Source organism: Arvicanthis niloticus, chromosome 29 (assembly GCF_011762505.2).
Source record: "Arvicanthis niloticus isolate mArvNil1 chromosome 29, mArvNil1.pat.X, whole genome shotgun sequence".
NCBI lineage: Eukaryota > Metazoa > Chordata > Mammalia > Rodentia > Muridae > Arvicanthis > Arvicanthis niloticus.
In genome coordinates this window covers 21,086,989-21,110,865 of record NC_133437.1, presented here as the reverse complement: position 1 = coordinate 21,110,865, position 23,877 = coordinate 21,086,989, and the positions used below count along the sequence as shown (strand labels likewise).

The following is a 23,877-nucleotide window of genomic DNA, read 5'->3' as shown; positions in this document are numbered from 1 at the left end:
AATACTCAAAGCCAATACCATATTCCCCACAGAAAATGTTCTACTGATTGAAAATGTTAGACCACTACTTTGTGTGTATTGGTGTTTTGTCTACATGCATGCCCGTGTGTATGCATGCCCAGTGCCCACAGAGGCCAGAGGAGGGCACTGAGTTTCCTGGAACTGGAACTGTAGATAGAGGGCTGTGAGCTGCACATGGGTACTAGGTCTCTGCTGAACCATCTCTCCAGCCTCCTAGTGATTTGTATTGCCATTTTCACCTTTCTACACAATAACAGACAAGTGACAGAATAAGGATGTGAGACCAAAGCTTACTTGGGAGTCAGAGATAATGGAGGATAAGAATAATTCAGTTATCAAAACATTAAGGAGTTTGAGAAAACTGACAAAGCTCTTGAGTATCTTACAAATGCTCATGACAGTGTGTAGAAGTAAATGGTTCAACGTTCGAAAGCAGTCAGCCCCAGTCAACACGTGGTTAGCTCTCTGTTCTAAGATTTAGCACTACCTATACTAATCTTATATAAAACTCAATTTCCATTGTAATTTTACAGTTTTTATTTTAAGCTACATATCAGAGTAAGTGGGGGAAAACATTCCAGGGACTCTCCAGGGATACTTACCTGTTAATTGTGTGTGTGTGTGTCTTCACTTCCCTAACAGGAACTGTCACTCACACACAGGTAGAAGTACTGAATGTAAGATTAGTTTTAAGTTGATGACAATAAAAGTAAAGTGGGAGACTCAATACAGTTTTATTCAGAAGTGCCTTGATTTCAGAGGCAAAAAGCACGAAACTGACCATAGCAGTTTTCTTATCACAGTAAATAACTCACAGTGCAGGTTCAAATATGCCCGCCATACAAGATGGAGATGAAGGGCTGATGATTCTAACAACAAATGCTAAACAAGCTACCAAGAAAGCAAGGCTTCAGAACGTTAGCTTCTTACACTCCACATAGAACTTCCAATGCTGCTCCATTACATGGCATGGCAGAAGCTCTTGATCGCTGATTAGAAGTATTTCTTTTATCTGTAGATAATGAGGGATGGTTTGTATTGACTCTCTGGAAGTGCCTGCTAAAATATGCATCAAAATTAAAACAAGCCTTTTATAATGTAAGATTTAAACAGTCATTTCATATCCTAGGATCCACTCAGTCCATATCAGAGCACACTTGATAGGTTTTCTGACCAGGACATTCAACACTCTGTGCCTGAGACAAACCTATAGACCAAGAACTGGCTGAGTTCTGAGAGAGAGAGAGAGAGAGAGAGAGAGAGAGAGAGAGAGAGAGAGAGAGAGAGAGAGAGAGAGAGAGAAAGAGAGAGAGAGAGAGAGAGAACGAGAAAGAGAGAGAACTGGGTGGGATGGGGGAGAAGGGATGTACAAAGGAGAGAACTGTTTGTAGTTTACAATTATAGAAGAAAAGCATGAAGAAAGCTTCTAAAGGTGGTTGAGTTAAGGCATACCATATAGGCCATTAATGTTATCCATATCCTATGGATATAAATGTTTCATGAAATAAGGTATTTTAAGGGCAGGGGTAGTTTCAATGACCAGACCTATTTATATTTCCCACAATAACTTGCCTCTCTATGACTATTCGTTTCACCTTACTTGGCTTATGTTCTTTGGGCTACTTATTCTCAACTTCTTGATTCATTTACATCTGTGTCAGTTAGTAGGCACTGACCCACTGATAGGAACACATCCATTCAGAGGGAGGTGAGAGGCAATGAGATTTCAGTTGAATCTTTGGGGAAAGTCACAGTAAATCTTCCTTCCTAAGCCCTGAATCAATAAGCAAACAGCCGTGGGTAGTGAGGGCTATTAGGAAGGAACTAAAATGTGGAAGTGGGAAATGCAGTGGCCTTTTCCCTTTCTTTAAAGACGGAGTTTCATGCATCTCAGCCTAGCACCAAATTCATTATAAAACAGAGGATGGCCCTCCACTTCTGAATCCCCTGTCCTAAACCTCTTCAGTGGTAGGATTACAGACATGCATCACTATACCAGGTTCATGGGATTAGAATGTAGAAGCTGGAAGAGGAGAAACTTTATGTTTAGTTATGCTGTTTGAATCTTAGAAAAAGCCTTAGATCCTTCCCCGGCCTTTATTGACATGCAGATATCAATAAAATGCCATTTTCAGTGTTTTAAGTTAGTCTGAGTGGACTTTCAACTGTAATATACAGAATGGGGTAATCACATAGTCAGTAAAGCACTCACTTGATTGCAACCATAAAGAACTAAGTTTAATTTCTCAGAACTCAGGGAGAAAAAAACAGAGAAGAAAGAAAGAAAGAAAGAGAGAGAGAGAGAGAGAGAGAGAGAGAGAGGGAGGGAGGGAGGGAGGGAGGGAGGGAGGAAGGAAGGAAGGAAAGAGGGAAGGAAGGAAGGAGAAAACAGCAGGATAGAGGGTAGTGGTATATCTTTGCACTCCCAGCACAGAGGAGGCACTAACGCTAGGTGGGTCCCTAGGGCTCACTGGCCACCCAACCTAGCTTTCTTGACAAGTTCTGGGCCAATGAGACCTTACTTCAAAAAACAAAGCAAAATCAAAAACAAGGTAGATTGCACATGGAGAACAGTCCAGGTTGTCAACTCCACCACACGTGTATGCACACGTACATATGCACATTCCTAAGCACACGCAAGCCTGTGACTGTAATTGAATACTTTTTACATTTTGAAATATATAGCTTAAATAAAAATATATTTAAATAAAATATATTTTATTTAAATATATTTATAATATATATTTCCACATATAAACATATCCCCGTATTAACTGCAGAGGGCAAAAGTACTTGTACACACAGAAAAGCACTGGAGAAGCCAGGAAAGTTACACTGGCAAGCATCCGTCAAAGGAATGAGATGTTTAACCTGTCCTCCTGGAATGCTGGGAACGGTTGTAGTTTCAAACTGGTGATTTTTTATTGTCTGATGAGCCAGGCTCTGCCTCTGTTCTCAGAATTTATGTTTTACTTATCCCAGACCCGTTCTCCCTAAACCTTGAGCACTACGACTGGGCCATAAAATTCAACTTGTGAGAGATGTCACTTGTACTTTACAACAGCCCAAGTGACTTGTATCCTGACTCCCACAGGGATCATGCTTACCGGCCATTCTGTCTCCCCCATTATCCTGAGCACTGTTTCTAGGTTAGTAAGACCCATCTCCCAGGTGAAGCCGTATGCACTTCGCACAGACAAAAGAGCTTCAACAGGAATATCTCTTAAGCTTTGTAGCACTCACGGGGCTGAGTTAATTGTTAACAAAACTTCTTTCTAAAATTTTGCTATACTTAAATTTGGCAAAAATTATATAAGCTGACATGAGACTCTCAAGGTCTTGGCCCAGCACTGGTGATCTGAGCTTCATTCTTCCCTCACCCAGACTGTTTCCCCACAGTTAATAGCTGTGTTCGAGTTTTTCAAAGCTCTTGAACTGAACTGATGGCCTTTGGTAATCCTTCTGTTTCAACATCCTAAGTATTTGGGACTGTGGACACGTATCACCACACCCTGTTTTAAAAAGCAAGGTGTTCCACAAATGTTAGGGGTAGGAGAGATTGCTCAGGCAAACCCCACAACAACAAGGCTCGCACTACCCGTCTTTCTTTACCTCCGTAAGACACTGCACTTACTTTGGTTATGTTCTGAGTGCTTAATCTCTCTGTGACAGTTTCTGAATTACATGTTACATGTCCAAATACTTCTGTAGGACTGTTCCTTGTAAGCAAAGTGCCGAGGCTGAGGGTGTGTGCATACTGCACATCTCAGACACGTGTGCCAGGGTCCACTGAAAGCCCTCCTCTACACTGCCAGCATGTGAACGCCTATGATGATGCCTAGTTTCCCGTCCACATTTACTGACACTGCACGGCACACATTTTCACAAGCACTCCCACTCTGGCTATACAAGATAAAGCCACTGTTCTCATCGATACCTTCCTGATTACTACCTAGCATGCACGTCTTGCATACAGACTTACTGCCCTTTACAATATCTAGACCTAAGAGTTACCTATTAAAGAGTGTGTTGGCAATGATGTATCAGTTAGCAGCCCAGAGTATGGTGTTGATTAGGTCAGGAATTTAATCTGTATATGGATCAAAATTCTTCTTTCAAACTGTATTCTATTCCTCAGCTCACTGGGCATGAGAGTCCAATGCTCAGTTAACTCTGGTGCTCCAGTAGGGGAAGTTTGTTGTATGTCTTGCTAACCAGAGACTCACAGAAGCTTCACTACAGGACAGTTTCTGAGAATCTCTGTCTATAGTTCCTATTCTACGGAAACTAAAATAAAAAGGATTTTTACCTGTTTATTTTGAAGTAAGATCTCATTATATTGTTCAGGCTGATCTTGAACTTAGGGTTCAATTGAGATTCCTGCCTTAGTCTGCCAAGTAGCTGGGATTATGGACATGAACTACTCACAACCGGTTTATAATAGGTTCTGAGATGCTTCATTGCTATTACTATGTACTGGTGAATGCTTTGATAATAGCACATACATAATTACTTAGCAGTGCACAGAAATAAATGCTAGGAGCAGATTTAGGTTTTCATTATTGGTTCCTACAATATTATGTAAAACCACAAAGTCAAATCCACAAGTCCTGCAGAGGAGTCAGGCCAAGACTCATTTACAGACTCAAGTTCTTCACAACTGGTCCAACTTGTAACATCCTAGGCTTGTTTGTTTGTTTATTTATTTTTAAAATTCAGTTCTTAGAAAGGCCTACAGCTTCAATTTTCAGTGTAAAATTCCTTGTAATTTGTGAAATTATCCAACATAATTTACTGTGTCTAAACTTTTATTTTCTCTGTATACAGTGTATGAACTAATATGAAATGCTCGCCACAGGCTCATAGTTTGACTAGTTGGTTGAAAGCTGGTAGTGACAGCCTGCAATGCTGTAGATACATCAGTGGGTGACTATGGTGAGAAGTCCTTGGGCATGTGTTATCCCTGAGGGCAGGTCCTTGGGCATGTGTTATCCCTGAGGGCAGGTCCTTGGGCATGTGTTATCCCTGAGGGTAGGTCCTTGGGCATGTGTTATCCCTGAGGGCAGGTCCTTGGGCATGTGTTATCCCTGAGGGCAGGTCCTTGGGTATGTGTTATCCCTGGTCACCTCCTCTCCTCCTTGTTGTTTTCTGCTCACCAAAAATTAACATTTCTTGCAACGTGGTGTTTTTGCTAAAACAAGGGAATCAAATAACCATAGACTTTGAGACCGAATCAAAAGAAAACTTTCCTTTCCTGAGTTGTTTCTTTCAGGTATATTAATTCAGTGACATTAAAAGCAACTGACACATTTTACTGCCTAAAAAGGACTTTTGGCAGAAATCATCGGTTACTTTTTGGCCCTTTCTTCTGTCAGCTGACCAAACCCTTGCTGTATCTTTAGGTAAGCTCATGACCCCACATTGTAATATATCTAGCCATCACACTTGAACGCTAGTCATCAGGCTGGAAAGCGGGAGGAACACTTAGGTCCTGTGCCTAAAGTCTCACCCAGAACTACGGCATACATTTCATTGGCTAGAATTTAGTCAAATGCCACACATAGCTTCAAGGAAAGTTTTCCATATAACATATTGGCAAGTGTTACAGTGATGTTCTAAAATGTCTCGGACAATATTCTTTTTTAATATGATTAGCTTAATGCTGACGTAGTTTGAATACCTTGGTACTATACTGGCAGGAGACATAAATATGTATAAAAAACCATCTCCACTGTTTTGAGACAAGATCTCATTATGTAGTCCAGCCTGGTTTTGAGTTTGCAATCCTCAAACTCAAGTTTCCTAAGTGCTGGAATTATAGGTATGCACCATTATATCTGGCTTGAAGAAGTCTTAAAATGGCCAGATTAAAAACTCTAAGTCATATTATTTTGGTGATTAAGATTCTCCTGATACTATGAGTCAAATATGATACATGTATACATGCATGCATATGACATGTATACATGCATGTGACATGTATACATGCATGCATGTGACATTAAGGAAGCTGCTGTTTGTTGTTTAAAGTGTTATAGATGTCATCTGATTTTGTAAGTTTAGGAAAAATGATGAACAAAGCTGAATAGACTTCATGCTTTCTTCTCACGAAGAGGGAGAGAGACTGTGACAGTGAATGTGAGCACTCTCTAATTTCTGGCTGAGAAACAGGAAAGGGCTACTACCTTTATCTACTGCACAATTAGAAGCAGCAATCCTAGATGAAAGAGATGATACTAACTGGGCAGGCAAGATGGGCCAGTAGGTAAAGGTGCTGAGTCTGAGCACCTGAATCTGATCCTCTCAGTCACAGGGAAGATGGACTGAACTGTGCTGCAAGTTGCCCACTGACCGCCATATGCACACTGTGGCATGCATGTATGTGCACACACATGATGAATAAATGTTTTAAAAGAGGTAATATTAATTAACTAATGTTGCATTTATCATTTGTTGAATTCCTTACCTCAAATTCTATTATAGTCTTTGAGCTTTTGACATTCCTATGAATTAAGGCCATTGAACTAAATACAATTTTAAAACAGAGTCCTTGGGATCATATTCATGCTTATATTAATTTACTCATACATCCAGTGGATATTATTTAGTAGATATTTATTGGAAACTATGGTATGGTAAACACTGGAGATTGTAGGAAATAAGACCTATAAAATTTCTGAACTCAAAGACCTCTTCAACCTCTTACAAGTATAAAAGCAGTTATTTGTAGGGAATGATAGGTACAGGGCCTAACGTTCTATCTGAAGTGTTAAACTCTATGTACACTTCTAAAAGGTACAAAATCAGTCTCGGCTTTCCCTCTTCCAGATTTTCTTTTCTTTTTCTTTATATATATAAAATTTCTTTAAAATACATTTCAGATTTTATCCCCTTACTCCATTCCCCCCACCACCCAGGAATCTCCTATCCCATCCCCCCTCCTGCCTCCACAAGGGTGTGCCCCCACCTACCCTCCCCTCCCCACTCCCCAGATTTTATTTTCTTAAACACCAGTTGACTTGGCTTTTATACTGAGTCACAACACACTTCTAAAATTAAAGGCAAGGAATGTTAGTTTTTCTAGATTAAATATTGCTTTGCTCATACCTAAATACATGGCCTTTCTATCAGTAACAAGTATAAATTGCTTTCTTTTTTCCATATTTTTATTGGTTAATTTATTTATTTACATTTCAAACATTATCCCCCTTCCCATTTTCCCCTTTACAAACCCTCTGCCTCAATGAGGGTCCTCCCCCACCTGCCCACCCACTCCTACCTCAGCGCCCTAGCATTTCCCTACACTGGGTCATTGAGCCTCCACAGGACCAAAATTCCCACTTTTCTGCCTCTATCTGAAAAACACTCTTCAAAGCCTTGTCACTGGAAACATAGGAGGACAGATTTTGCTTATGATCTGAGGTAGGCTCATGAAGCCCCCACAAGGGTTGGTCTGGTCTTCTCTACAACGTCCTGTCTTTATTTCCTAACTTATTGTGATTTGAAAGGGAGGAGAAAGATTCTCTCATGAATGCTTCTCTTGTAGTTGGGTTAAGGTATTTTATATTTTTCTAATTTATACCATTAGCTACCCTAAAACAGGGACATACTAATCCTAATCACCAAAGCTCAAAGGAAACTGCCACAGCAGCCTATAGAGCATGCCAGCAAGGGTCCCTGTGGGTTTATAGGCTTACACCAGGTAGCAAAAAGTTGGATGGCACCTGGTACCTCTATAACTTTTAAATTAGCATACAATCATTGAAGGTATCTGAAGGAAAGAAAAATCAGGATTTTTGGAGGGGAAAAGCTTTCATGACAGAAGGAAGAATATACAGCTCTTCTTTGACTTCCAGTTAGAAACTAGGAGGTGAATGGATTGCTAGACTTTCCTGGAAATGGTGATGGGCATGATGTATGTTTATATGTGGGGTAGGGTAGACGGGTGGAGAGAGGGGGAGGGAAGACGAGAAAGCACATGCACAAGAGAGACATGGGTATGGACATAGCACTTTCACCCTTAAGGAGTTCTGAAATTATCTTTTGCATAAGAAATGAAATACTACTACTCATCCAAGATATACAGTCAGAATGTGATATGAGTCATTAAAAATGTTGACATTACTAGGCCTGACTCCATGGTTTGATTAAATGGATCTACTGTCATCAGGGTGAGTGTGCTGGTTATTTTCTGTCTACTTGACAAAAACTAGAGTCACCTCAAAAGAAAGAACCTCAGCTGAGAAATTACTTCCGTTACACTGGCCTGGAGGCATGTCTTAGGGCACTTTCTTCATTGTTCACTGATGTGGGAGGGTCTTGCCCACTGTGAACCATGCCCCTTGTGGGGCATGGTGGTCTGAGACTGTATAAGAAAGCAAGCTGAGGCCAGGCAGTGGTGGTGCACGCCTTTAATCCCAGCACTTGGGAGGCAGAGGCAGACGGATTTCCGAGTTCGAGGTCAGCCTGGTCTACAGAGTAAGTTCCAGGACAACCAGGGCTATCCAGAGAAACCTTGTCTCAAAAAGCAAAAAAAAAAAAAAAAAAAAAAAGCAGGCTGAGCCAGTTATGGGAAACAAGCCAGTAAACTTCCTCTTTGGTCTCTTTTTCAGTTCTTGCCTCTAGGTTTTTGTCTTGGGTTGCCTGGTAGAGGACTAAGCTGAACTAAACTAAACTAAACTAAACCAAACCAAATCCTTTCCTCTCCTGTACTGCTTTTGCTCATTATTTTAATCACTGCAGCAGAGAAGCAAATTAGAACAATTTAGAACCAAACACCATGAATTACTGTAAGAACTCCTAGTTTCTTAAGCCTTTAACTTCCCCATGTTCACTGATCTGATCTCCCACACCAAGATTCTCCCAAATGATGAAAGCTGTCATTACAAAACTGGAAGAAGGTATCTACTATGATGAAGGTACTTGTCTTAGTTGGGTTTCTATTGCTGTGATAAAACACCATGACCAAAATGCAAGTTGGGGAGGAAAGGGTTTGTTTGGCTTACACGTCCACAGCACAGTTCATCATTCAAGGAAGTCAGGACAGGAACTCAAGCACAACAGGAACCTGGAGGCAGGAGCTAAGGCAGAGGCCATGGAGAGGTGATGCTTATTGGCTTGCTTCTCATGGCTTGTTCAGCTTGTTTTCTTATAAAACCCAGGACCACCAGCCCAAGGATATCACCACATAAAATGGGCTGGGTCATCCCCCATCAATTGCTAATTAAGAATGTGCCCTACAGGCTTGTTAACAGCATGATTTTATGGAGGCATTTTTTTTTCTCAATTGAGGATCCCTCTTCTCAGATGACTTTTGCTTGTGTCAAATTTACACAAGAGTATCCAGCCCAGTATTTTTTTGAGACAGGATCCTAAGCAGTTCAGGTGGATTAAGCATAAGTCAGGAAAGAGAAGTAGTTGGAATTATGGAGCTCTAGTCCTGGTAGGACAACAGGAGTCCTGTTTGGTTCCTGACCTTACTCATCACAGTATCATCATTTTCTGGGTAGCACCCTCTGCCTAGATCGTCACTAACTGGCATGGGAGATACACTGGGATATAAGGAGGAGTACTGTAACAGTGGAGGGAAAGAAATGTTGGTTATATTTGATTTTCAGGATTGTGTTGACTTGACAATCAAGTCAAGATGTGACATTTATGAGGCCAAATCTTTAGGTTTTTCAGGATAATATTATTTCCATTTCATAAGGAGTATTAGCTTAATAAGCAAAGATTCATTTTGGTGCAAATTTTCAGAAAATATATGAACATACCAAGTCTTTGTGTGATACTTATAAACCATTCAGTGATTTTAGAATAAATTCAGATAAAGGAATTAGCGATAAAAGATGATATCATTTAAAATTCCCTAGAAACAACTGTGTCTAGGACAGTAAGACAACATAACTATTACTGAGAACATGGAGAACTTGGAATCTATCATCACTGTGGGGATGTAAAGTGGTCCTGATGCTGTGGAACAGTCCAGGCATTCTTCACAAGAATAAAACCCAGAGTCACTTTACAGCAAACCAATTCCATTCCTAGCTGTGCAGCCACAAGAACCTAGGACATGGACTCAGACACTGAAATGTGTGTGCATGCTCATCAACAGCACTGTTCACAGTATCCCTGAAGTGGGAACAGCTCATGTGCCCAAATGCTGAATAAATAAGTTGTGGCACTCTCTTAGAACAGATTATTATTCAGCCAGGAAAAGGAACAAGGTACAAGCACATGCTACGATATGGATAATCCTCAAAACCACTGTGCTGGTAACAGGAGGCCCTGAGGCTACAGTGCATTATCTCACTTCTATGACATATTTAGAAGAACACATCCATCCAGAGAGAAAGAAACTCCTGGGGACTGTGGAAACTATAGGATGGGGAGCAATAGCTGATGACTACAGAATTCTTTGGAAGTCAAAACAGCATTCTGAAGCTACACAGTAGTGTTGCACAACACTGAGAATATACTAAATGCCACCGGACTCTTATGTTAACATGGTTAATTATAATGACCAATTATGAATTTTACCTAATTGGGGGAAAAAGAAGCTAGTTCTTTCTCGTTAGGCTTGGGTCCACCTGCCCAACAAGTAAGCAGTAGGTCTGGGGCCACACTCACCTGAGAGGCAAGGCTGCTGTTGCTGAGGTGTGTTACATGGTTCTGCAGAAATAGGCGCTTCTTCAGAAACATACTTCAGAAGTTCCTTCCCAAGGTATGTTACCTGTCATTTAAAAAGCATACATTTTGTAAGAGGCAAATATACTTATTTTCTAAAAAATTGATTTTTATAAACAATTTGCTTAATAAAACTGCAGACCACAGCCATGTCTAACCTGCCACCTTTATTTTTATAAAAGTATTTTGTTGGAATACAGTTATATTCATCTACTTAACATGTCTGACTGCTTTGGGGCTAGAGGAGGATTAAGTTCTTGTGACAGAAATCATGTATCAGTGACATCCAAACTAATTTACTATCGGCACCTGTACAGAAAAACCTCTACGTCTTTGTTTCCCATTACTGCCACACACCCAACAACTGTTAATCTAGTACCTGCTGCTTTGTAACTTAAAAATGAACATTACAACAAAAGTAAGGCATACAAGCAGTAGCACTTTTCAAGAAATGACATATCTAACAAGTCACATCGATCACCTAATATTTAGATCTGTATATAAAAATTTAAAAGTGTGCTTATGAATTTAGATACTATTATCAGCTCAAAATCTCACAGCTTAAAAATAAAAGCTATCTTCTCTCAGCTACAGACATTCTAATAAAACATTCCCAGGGGATAGGTCCATGTGGACAATGTGTCAAGTTTCTTTAGAGCATCTTTTTGTAACCTCTAAATGTAAGGATGATACCCACAATCGGCTCCTGTTTCTCACAGCATTTGTCTCACTAAAATGATGTAATGTGTCTTGCTTCCATTAAATCATGAGCTTTCTGGGAACATGATCTGTGCCACACACATTTTTTATATCCTTAGATGTCACCGACTGCCTGTCATTATGGAATGAAAGACTTGGAAGTCCAGCTCCTAAGTAAGGCTCTTAAATTCCATGTTGCAGTTTGTGTGTTTTTATCTTAAAGAATTACCCCCAGCTTATTAAGCTAGGATTGAAAGAGATAACATCCAAAAAACAGTTGACACAGTTGTCTAGTATATTCTGAGTATTTAATAAATTCTTGCTAAACTGAACAGAGTGACCAAGTAATAGGAAATCTGTAAGATGAAGGCACCCTTTGGGCTCAAATCATAGACCAAAGTCTGAAGGAAAAAATGGGGTATAAGTAGGCTTCTCCAGTGTGCCAATCCCTTCTTCCTTGTCACAGAATGGAAAGGCCCCTAAATATTATCTGTCAGTTTCCAAAGAACCAACATTAGAAATGATGGGTTTGTATATGTTGTCTTTAAAGAGTGCAGGCTAAGTATGGTTGTGCTTGTACCTCAGATTTCACCACCATATTTCTACCAGGAAGTGCTGGGTAATTTTAAGGTGGTAACTACTGTAAGGTGGTGTAAGTAAATCATTGGAAGTGATTTGCACACACAGCTTTAATATACTGGACTGGATGTAACACACCTATTTATCCTATTATCCAGGCCTTCAGAGGCAGAGGAGAAGGATCACCATCAAGTTCAAAGACGGTCTGGCCTACATAATGGTTTTCAGTCCAGCCTAGGTTACAGAGTGAGAGATTGTTTAAACACACAAACACACACTCCCACGCAATGAAAAGCAATTAGAAAACACACTGAGTTAAAAAATCTATTTTTAAAAACAGTACATCATACATTTTATACATATTAAATAAACTAGATCTTGTGGTTCTTCAAACATTCCTGACCGGATAGAGGAGTTAATAAAGACAGAACATAACAAGCATTGACACAAGTGGTCTGAGACTTGCTGGTTGATTTCTCTTTAATAACAACTTGTGTAATCTCTATTTATAAAATACTTGTCCATCTAAGCCCACCAGATCCTTTTAAGACCAAGACAAAGTATGCTTCATTACAATGTAAGTGCCACAAAACAGAGCTTTATAAATTTATTTCATGTGTATGAGTCTTTTGCCTGTGTGTTTGTGTGTGTTTGTGTGTATGTGAGTGTGTCAGTATGTGACAGTGTGTGTGTTTTGTGTGAGTGTGTGTTTGTGTGTGTGTACTTACGTAAGGCACCACTTTTGAGCTCATACCTTCAAAAGTTAGAGGAGGAACATTGGATCCCCTGGACCTGTAATCACAGACTGTTGTGAGCTAGCCTGTAAATGCTAAGAACAGCCAGTGTGCTCTTAACTGCTGACCCATCTCTCCAGTCTTCAAACAAGATTTTTTTAAAGCTGTAAATCTTTTCTTTTTAAAGCCCTGAATTTTAAAAATCATTTTATTGCAACAAACTTACAAATAAAAAAACCACATAGCTAGATTATGGGAACCACTCAAACAAACATTTGTCTAGTTCCAAACTCTATGTACCTCAGTAAACTTCCGTACATTCAGAATGGCCGTTCTGAATAAAGGAACTTTGCTCAGGGTTTCAAGCTTTCACTATCAGTTAGATTTCCATGGGCTTATCCACAACAATAAAGGAAGTAAAACCCTTTGATGTAGTTGAAATTAGAAAAATCAGCTTTATAACATCTTTTACAACTCATGTACCCTTTTGCTTGCATCCTATAGCATCACTGAAGATTACGCTATTTTAGTCTCTTGGGATAGCATTTTTTTTCCTTTCTGAGTCTGGTTGAGCTCAAATAATATGTATATTCCAAGTCTATCAACTTTGCTGCCAATTTCCTAATTCATTTGTCTTTCCAGGTGAATAAAACTCCCTTTTGTATAAGTACCACATTTCCATTATTGAGTCATTTGTTGATTGTCTTGTGAGATAATTCCACTTGCTTGCTATCATAAGTCATGGAGCAGTAAACATGAATATACAAGTATCTCTACCAGTGGAGAGTGCTCAGAGCAGAGGCCCAGAAGATAGCTGGGATGTATGGCATTCTTTTAATTTTTTGAGGAACCTCCAAATTGATTTCCACAATGGCTGTATTAACTTGAACTCTCACCAGCAGAGAATAAGATTCCTCTTTCTTACCTCCTCTCCAAGATTGACTGTCAGATTTCTTGATAACAGTATTCTGATGGAGTAAGGCAGCATCTCAAAGTAGTTGATTTGAGATTTCCTGATGATTAGGGATGTCAAATACTTTTTAAAAGACAGTACTGGTCATTTGTGTTTCTTCTTTTGAAAACTGTGTTTATTTCACGAGTCCATTTGTTAACCGACAGTTTGAAGGTTTTGCTTCAGTGTTTCTTGCCTACCCCAATGTCTTGAAGAGCATGCTCTATGTTTTCCTCTAATAGTTTCTGCATTTCAGGTGTTAAATTAAGATTTTTAAAAATTCATTTCAAATTGACTTCTGTACCAGGTGAAAGATATGTGCCTAATTTCATTAGATATGTATCTAATCCAGTTTTGTTAATATCATACATTGAACAGACATTTTTCCCACTGCATGTTTTGACTCAGTTAACAAAAATTAGATGGCCATAACTTTGTTTGTGTCAAAGTTTATTTTAAATAAGGAAGTAAACAAAGGGAAGAAAGGTGAAGAGAGACGTAAAGCTCAAGGAGATGTGGCTGCTGGCTTGAAGGATGTTTGGGAATTCTTATACTAGTGCTGCCATTTACCAAATAAGTCTGTCTGTCTGTCTGTCTATCTACCTACCTACCTACCAACTGACCGGCCCTCTCTTTAAATTGCCTGGGCTGTTCCAGAACTCCCTAAGTAGGCCAGTCTGGCCTTGAAGTCACAGAGATTTACCTGCATGTGCCTCTTGAGTGCTGGGATTAAAGGTGTGCACCACCTCTTAGTAGGGACCAATCAAGTCTTTAGGTTGCTCAACACTATCCCTTACCCAGCCTCCAAATCTAGAGGATATATTCAAAGCAATAGATGAGTAATTCTGCAGCACAAAAATGCAAGAAATGTAAAATGGAAGAGAAAATGCTCATCCCCCAATATTAACTGGTCAACCACAGGACTTCAACATTATTCAAATAGTAAAATGCCACAAAATTCCAAAAATTTTCTGGTAAGAATGGTCAATGATTTGCAGAAAAACAAAACATGAATTAATCTAGCACCTAAATAGAAAATTCAGCAACATAAAGAAAAATGTTAGAAACACAGATGAGCAATGTAGCAAGGACACTGATATTTTGAAAAGAAACAAAGAAAAATAGAAACACTGCACATTAAAACTCCAATAAATTTGACAGAAAAATATAGTACAAAGTGTTAGCAATAGATTTGAACAAACAGAACAAGCATGAGGGGAGAGATTGGATGGGAGGAAATGGAGGGTGGACTTGATCAAACATATTATAAGCTGCCCCCTCTGCACTACATTGCCTGGAGGTCTGCTAAAGCAACCAGGTGAGATCCCAACACTCCAATTCCCTGCCCACTGGGTCACCCAGCAAGCACAGAAACCGTGAGGTCTGCCTAGTCCCTTCTGTGCTCCATCTTCTGGTCCACACCTCCAGCCATCATGGACCATCAGCTCTGCCTGCATCCCTGGAAGCCTGTTGCCAGCAGGGACTTTCAGCTCTGCTTGAATCACCAGAGGTCTATTGCTATCCAGGACAACCAGTTCTATCTCCAATTCCAGGGGCCTGCTGCTATAACCAGCTCTGCCTGTAGTCCCAGAGGCTTGCTGACATCAAGGACTACCAGCTCTGCCAATACCAGGAACAACTAGATGGCTAAAGGCCAGTGTAAGAACACAATCACTAAAAGCCAGGTCAATATGGCACCACCAGAACACAGCAATACTACAACAGCTAAGCCCCGGATATCTTAACACACCCAAGGGGCAAGAAAACAACCTAAAATCTAATCTTATGAAGAAGACAGAGGCCTTTAATGAGGAAATGAATAAATATCTTAACTAAATACAGGAAAATACAATCAACTGTGTAGAGGTTCTTAAAGAGGAAGCAAATACATATAAAGAGATACAGGAAAATATAATCAAACAGGTAAAGGAAATGAATAAAACTGGTCAAGGCCTGCAAGTTGAAATAAAAACAATAAAGAAAACATAAACTGAGGCAATTTTGGAGATAGAAAACCTAGGAAAGAGAACAGGAACTACAGAGACAAGCATCACCAACAGAATACAAGAGATGTAAGAAAGAATCTCAGGCTTAGAAGATACAATAGAAGAAATTGATACATTGGTCAAAAAAATGCTAAATCTAAGAAGTTTTTATCACAAAAGATCTAGAAAATTGGGGGCACTGTGAAAACACCAAACCTAACAATAAAAGGGATAGAAGAACATTCCTAGCTCAAAGGTCCAGAAAATATTTTCAACAAAATCATAGAAGAAAAATTTCCTTACCAAAAGAAAGAGATGCCTATAAACATATAAAAATCTTGCAAAACTTCACATAGACTGGACCAGAAAAGAAAATCTTCTGGCCACATAATAATCAAAACACTAAATGTACAGAACAAAGAACATTAAAAGCTGCAAGGGAGAAAAGCCAAGTAATATATAAAGTCAGACTTACCAGAATTACACTTGACTTCTCAAGACGCTAAAAGCCAGAAGGGCCTAGGCGAAGTGTTGCAGACCCTAAGAGACCACAGATGTCAGCCCAGACTACTTTATCCAGCAAAACTTTCAATCACCATAAATGAAGAAAACAAGATATTCTATGACAAGATCAATTTAAATAATATCTTTCCACTAAGCCAGCCCTACAGAGCACACTAGAAGGAAACTCCACCCAAGAAAACAAATTTCACACTAGCAAAACCAAAAGATGAGAATGAATCCCTCTTCCTATCCCCCCCCCCACTATCACAAACATCAAAATAACAGGAACTAGTAATCATTGGTCATTAATATCTCTTAACATTGATGGACTAAATTCCCCAATAAAAATACACAGGCTAACAGAGTTGATTCATAAACAGGATCCATCATTCTGTTGCATATAAGAAAGATATCTTAGCAACAAAGATACATACAATCTCAGAGAAAAGGGCAGGGAAAAGGTTTTCCCAGCAAATGGACCCAAGAAACAAGCTAGAGTAGCCATTCTAATATTTAGTATTTAAGATAAGATAATATCTAATATCTAAAATAGTTGTTCAAGCAAAAATAACCAAAATATTGGGGAAGGACATTTCATACTCTTCAAAGGAAAAATCCACCAGATGACATCTCAATGTACATCTATGCCCTAAATGCAAGAGAACTCACATTCATAAAAGAAACATTACTAAAGTTAAAATCACACATCAAACCCCACAGATTACTAGGGGGAGACTTCAACACCCCACTCTTACCAATAGACAGATCATTGAAACAGAAACTAAACAGAGAAATAATGAAACTAAGAGACATTATAAATCAAATGGACCTAACAGATATCTACAGAATATTTCACCCAAACACAAAAGAATCTATCTTCTTCTCAGCATCTAATAGAACCTTCTCCAAATTTGACCACATGGGCACAAAGCAAATCCCAACAGATAAAAGAAGACTGAAGTAACCCCTTGTATCTTATTGGATCATCATGGATTAAAGCTAGACTTCAACAACAACAGAAACAATAGAAAGCCTACAAGCTCCAGGAAAATGAAAAATTATCTTCTCAATGACTACTGGGTAAAAGAAGAAATTAAAGACTTCAAGAATTCAATGAAAATGAAGGCAAAACAATACCCAAACCTACAGGACACAATGAAAGAAGTGTCAAAAGGAAAGTGAAGTGGAAATTTATGGTTTTTTTTTTTTTCAATGACTCAGTTATGTCACATGATGTTTTTCTGGAAGCTGCCTTGTGAGAGGGCATGTGATGTTTTTGCTGAAAACAGATACTCGAGAGGACAAGTGATGTTTAGAAAGAATCTAAATAGAACCCCACAAGAGGATGCTCTTGCACTGCTACACTGTGAAATACTTTGCTGGATTTCACTTTGTAGAAAGAAATTTCTCATGGTAATCTAGCTGATTCTGGCTGCTTCTGTGGAATCAGCAGAACCTTGCTGTTTCTGCTAGATAGTGCTGTTGCTACTGATTCGTATCTGGTGTTTGCTATTGAACTTGTTATCCTGACAATGATGAGTGGAATTGCCCTGAAGAACTACTTCTAAACAGGTCCACAACTTCCTTTGCCTATTAACCTTTTTTTCTCCCCTGCTTCTGATCAGTTGGCTAGAAGGGAGGTCAAAGCATTTAAGAACCTGAAATAAAGTAGGTTTTGAAAAATCTAAGCTTACAGGAAAGTTGATAGCACTCAGTGCCTTCATAAAGAAACTGGAGGGATCTCATACTAGCAACCTAACAGCACATCTGAAAGTTCAAGAATAAAAAGAAGCAAACCACCCAAGAGGAGTAGATGGCAGGAAATAATCAAATTCAGGGCTAAAATCAATCAATAGAAACAAAGAGAACATACAAAGAATCAATGAAGCCAAGAGCTGGTTCTTTGAGAAAATCAAGAAGATAGACAAACCCTTAGCTAAGCTAATTAAAAGGCAGAGAGATAATATTCAAATTAATGAAATCAGAAATGAAAGGTGTACTAACAGACACTGAGGAAATCCAGAGTCATTCGGTCTTACTTCAAAAGCCTGGACTCCACAACATTGGAAAATCTAAAAGGAACGGACAATTTTCTGGATGGACTCCACTTACCAAAGTTAAATCAAGATTAGATAAACAGTCTAAATAGTCCTACAACCCCTAAGGAAATAGAAGCAGTAATTAAACGTCTCTAAACAAACGAACAGCCCGGGCCAGATGGTTTTAGTGAAGAATTCTAGAAGATTTCAAAAAAGAGCTAAGACCAATACTCCTCAAACTATTCCACAAAATAGAAACAGAAGGAACACTGCCAAACTCATTCTATGAGGCCATAGTTGCCCTGATATCTAAACCATAAAGAGACTCACAAAGAAAGAGAATTTCAGATCAATTTCCCTTAGGAACATTGATGCAAAAATACTCAATGAAATACTCGCAAACCAAATCCAAGAACACATCAAAGACATCATCCAAAATGATCAACTAGGCTTCATCCCAGGGATGAGGGATAGTTCAATGTACAAAAATCCATCAATGTAATCCACCATATAAACAAACTGAAAGACCCCCCCCATATGATTATCTCAGTAGATGTTTAAAAAGCCTTTGACAAAATCTAACACCCCTTCATATTAAAAGTCTTGGAGAGATCAGGGATACAAGGAGTGTACTTGAACATAATAAAAGTAATATACAGCAAGCTGATATCCAACATCAAACTAAATGGAGAGAAACTTAAAGTGATTCCATTAAAATCAGGGACTAGACAAGGCTGCCCACTCTCTCCCTATCTATTCAATATAGTATTTGAAGTTCTAGCCAGAGTAACAAGACAACTAAAGGAGATCAAGAAGATACAAATAGGAAAAGAAGTCAAAGTATCATTACTTGCAAGTGATATGATAGTATAAATAAGAGAACCCCAAAATTCTACCAGAGAACTCCTAAAGCTGATAAACAGTTCCAGCAAAGTGGTTGGATACAAAATTAACTCAAAACAAAACCAGTATCCCTCCTTTATGTAAATGATAAATAGGCTAGGAAATAAATTATGGAAACAACACACTTTACAATAGTCACAAATAATTTAAATTACCTTGGTGTAACTCTAACCAAGCAAGTGAAAGACCTGTATGACAAGAACTTCAAGTCTCTGAAGAAAGAAACTGATAACAGTATCAGAAGATAGAAAGATCTCCCATGCTCATGGATCAGTAGGTAGGATTAACATAGTGAAAAAGGCCATCTTATAAGCAGAAGCAATCTACAGATTCAATTCTATCCCCATCAAAATTCCAACTCAATTCTTAACAGATTGTGAAAGAACAATTCTCAATTTCATATGGAAAAACAACAAACCCAGGATAGCTAAAACAATCCTGTCCAATAAAAGAACCTGCAGAGGTACCACAATCTCTGATTTCAAGCTGTCCTTCAGAGCAATAGTAATAAAAAATTGCATGCTATTGGTACAAAAACAGAAAGGTTGATCAATGTAATTGAATCAGAGACCCAGAAATAAACCCACACACCCACGGACACTTGATTTTTAACAAAGAAGCCAAAACCATACAATGGAAAAAAAAAAAAAAAAGCATCTTCAAGAAACAATGCTAGTTTAACTAGATGTCTGCATGTACAAGAATGAAAATAGATCCATACTTACATTTCTGGACAAAACTCAAGTGGATCAAAGACCTCAACATAAAAGCAGATATATAAAATCTAACAGAAGAAAAAGTGGGGAATAGCCTTGAATGCATTGGTACGGGCGACAACATACTGAACTGCTCAGGCAGTAAGATCAACAATTAATAATCGGACCTTATGAAACCTGAAAAGCTTCTGTATGGCCAAGGACACCATCAACAGGAAAAAATTATAGCTTACAAATTGGGAAAAGATATTCAATAACCCTACATGGATTACATGGATGGAGATAGAGGGCTAATACCCAAAATCTCTGAAGAATTTAAGAAATTAGACACCAACAACCCAAATACCCCAATTACAAAATTGGGCACAGAACTAAACAGAAAATTCTCAACAGAGGAATCTCTAATGGCAGAGAAACACTTAAAGAAATGTTTAGGGCTGGAGAGATGGCTCAGTGGTTAAGAGCACTGACTGCTCTTCCAGAGGTCCTGAGTTCAATTCCCAGCAACCACATGGTGGCTCACAACCATCTGTAATGGTTGAGGGAATGGCCACCCAATACTGGCCCAAGTTTAGAGCCATCCTACAGGCAAGCACCAATCCTTGACACTATTAATGATACTCTGCTATGCTTGCAGATAGGAGTCTAGCAGAATTGTCTTCTGAGAGGCTCCACCCAGAAGCTGACCAACATAGATATAGACACCCACAGCTAAACATTAGAAGGGGTCCAGGAAGTCTTCTAAGAGTTGGCAGATGGACTGAGGGACCTGAAAGGGATAGGGACTCCACAAGAAAACCAACAGTCAACTAACCCGGATCCCTGGGGGCTCCCAAAGATGGAACCACCAACCAAAGAGCATATATGGCTACATCTAGGGCCCCTGCACATAAGTAGCAGATGTGCAACTTGGTCTTCATGTGAGTCCCCCAGTTGTTGTGGAGACAACTGGAGCAGGGGGGCTGTCCTTGATTCTGTTGCCTGCCTGTAGATCCTGTTCCCCTAATTGGGGACTGAGTCTTCTGAATGCTGACATCCATATGTCACCATGTTTGAATTCACTCCATTTTTGCTGTCTTCAGAAAAGCCACTTGTAGTGAAAACTGTCTTACGAAACCCATTTCTTTGTATCAGGACTTAACAAACAAGTAAAAAGGCCCAAGTCATTGTCAGTGTTGGCTAATAATAACCTGCCCATGGACGATCAAATTACTGGCTTTAAGAAGCAAGTCTAGTAAATTTTCAGTATCCCAACAGAGAAGAGGATAATTGGTTTTTTTTTTTTTTTTATTTAGGGGTGGGGAAAAAGGTAAAAAACAGACAAACCAAAAAACCCCCAAACCAACCAACCAACCAACCAACAAACAAGACATAGAAAGGTTTCTTTTTAGGTTCACTGTAGTACAAAAGACTTTTCAAGAAAACATTTCTTAGATAAAATATTTTAGGAGGTTCAAAATACAGGGCAGAAATCCCATCAAAGTATAATTATGATTCTCTAGGGAAATGATGATGTAGGTGAAGTCCACTTCCAAAACCAAACCCGCTCACCATCCCAGTGCCCATGTTCCCAACACTTTAGCAAGAGGCAGGAGAAAGCCTCATAGTATGCCTTCCTTCCCTTGTCTGATGTGCTCCAGTAGAAGCAGTTCACTGCAGATCCATGAACACACTGTGAGATAAACTGACTGAGGGAGTCCATCCAATTTGTTATTTCTTTCTGTGACCTTGACCCAAACTTCTAAGCCTTGATAGTCCTAATCATGGTGGATGGAGGAATGTGTTTATAAAACAAATTCATTTTCTCTCCTTCCTACCTCCCTCTCCCTCTCTGTATGCATATTTATGTGTGTGTGTAAGCACACATATATACATGTATGTATGTTGGCCATGGAAAGCATAGAGAAAACTCAATGATAAATCAATTACAGTAAGATGGTTACGAAAGCAGTGAAATCAAAATGGGCTTGCAATTCAGAAGCCAGGACTGAGCAGGAGGCTGCTCAGTCTAAGAGGTCTACATGAAAAGCAGAAAAAGAACTCTTTGAGTGACTTGACATTAGTGCCATGCTCAAAAATGAAAGTGTAATATAATGCCGTAAGCCTTAGGATTCTTGTCCATTCCTTTTGTACTTAGGGGAATGTTTGGGCTTTATTTTATTAGAATAATAACAACATAGCTACTTCAATGATCCTGAATTTTCCATATGGATTCATAAACCTAAAATTGCTTCAAAGAAAAAAAAGAGGTGCATAGGTGCACTGAAGTTTCTGACAGTAGATAAAAAACAAGAATCAGTGCAGTCAACTGTACTACATGCCCTCAGGAATTCTGGGAAATAGATATGTAGAAAAGGAGACATGGCTTACCACAGCAGACACATTCAGGGATACAAACCAAACCAGCAATCTTTCAAATTTCTTTTAGAGATGTTTGACACTGAAAAAAAGTTAAATTTAAAAATAACTCACCTTATTCCAAGCATAATTCCAGGTCACGTAATTGCCACCTCCAAGGAGATCCTTGAGCCAGCTGACTGGGCTCTGGTAAATCCGACCATTTTCTACCTTAAGTTTACCACTCAGTAAAACACTGGCTTTGTGGGTAGTCTCCTGAAGTGAAAAACAGTGTAGGGTAAGCAAATGCTGAACTGTGTGAACTTCTGTTTCTGGCCATAACATAACACCTGATGATCCCTATCCAACACCATGCAAACAAACAAACAAACAAACAGCAACAAAAACCCCCAAACAACAACCTCAAAGCTAATAAAATTAACAAAATATATAGAGCAATGTTTTGTAAGATGCTGAGTATCAGGCAAAACAACTACACTGAACACTGAGATGTAAGACCTTAATGTGGGGCGGCTTCCACCGCCTCAGCCCACTGCCCCATATCCAGATCACAGAGGAAGAAAGGGAATCTAGGTGACAACCTAGAGTTAAAGAGGCCAGAGCAGGACAGCACTGCAGTGTTGTAAGAGAAATCTTCAGCTCTTCACAGGGTCTTCTTGAAGGACTCAGCTAAGTAGTGATTGATGTTTATAGAAGAGGACAGTATCAAATTGGCTTAGAATGGAAAACAAAAGATCCACATGAAAGAATTAGAGGTAATGAATGATACCTAGCATTCTCATTGGACAGGAACTAATGCTTTTTCTTCACCATAAAACTAGAAAAACCTCAAGATTAAGGGTATCATCAAAAAATTTCATCAAAAACTTGATTCATAAGAAAAAAGTAACTACTCCTAAATTTGACACTGCTCCAACAAAACTTTAAAAATACTCAAAGGGTCAAAGAGTTTCTAAGCAACCTAACTGTAATTAACAACAAATTCTCCAAATAATGTAAAAATATAAAAATATCCAGCATTCACAAAACAAGTTTCAATATGGGATCCGATAAAAATAAACAGGTGTAAATTCAACATTAATAACAACATTAACTTGTTTAAATAACTCATCAAAAGGCAGGTATTGTCAGTCTAGGTTAAATAAATAAGACACAACTACATAATATTTAAAAAAGACAAGCCATATTAAAAGACATGAATGAATTGAAAATTAAAAGATGAATAAGTGTCTCATACCAACAAAAGCTCAAGAATAATGGAACAGCTATATTAATATCAGAAATACTTTAAACCTCAAATTACTAGCAATAGAGAGACATTATATACTGCTGAGAGGGTTACTATATCAGGCAGACAGAACAACTATAGACACACATGTGCTTAAATTCAAAAGAGCTCCAAAACACAGGAAGCAAAACTTAAGGCAAAAACAGACAGATCAATAAAAATGGATGTTGGGGATTTCAATGTCTTACATTTAACAAGGAGGTATAAAGATCAAATAGGCAGAATACCAATTAGAGAGATTATACTCAACTTTTATAAAGTTGAACACTAGACTTAGCAAGAATATACAGAAATCTCTACCTAAGTGGGTTATAGGTAAAAACCTATAATTTCAGTACTCGAGAGGCTGAGGAAGAGGACTGTGAGTTTAAGACTAGCCTCAGCTAAAATAAAAATAGTAAGATCGTGTGTTA

General features: G+C 38.8%; 1 protein-coding gene across 1 annotated transcript in view; it reads right to left on the bottom strand.

Moving 5' to 3' along the window:
- Window positions 1-542: 542 nt before the first annotated feature.
- Ankrd31 (ankyrin repeat domain 31) overlaps window positions 543-23,877 on the bottom strand; it is a 162,627-nt gene continuing 139,292 nt past the window's right edge. The window contains exons 23-25 of the mRNA XM_076927219.1: window positions 22,291-22,431; window positions 10,651-10,753; window positions 543-1,077 (exon numbers count right to left, since the gene is read on the bottom strand). Of these exons, the coding sequence (XP_076783334.1) occupies window positions 932-1,077; window positions 10,651-10,753; window positions 22,291-22,431 (390 nt within the window). The 3' untranslated portion in view covers window positions 543-931. The remainder of the gene's footprint in view (window positions 1,078-10,650; window positions 10,754-22,290; window positions 22,432-23,877) is intronic.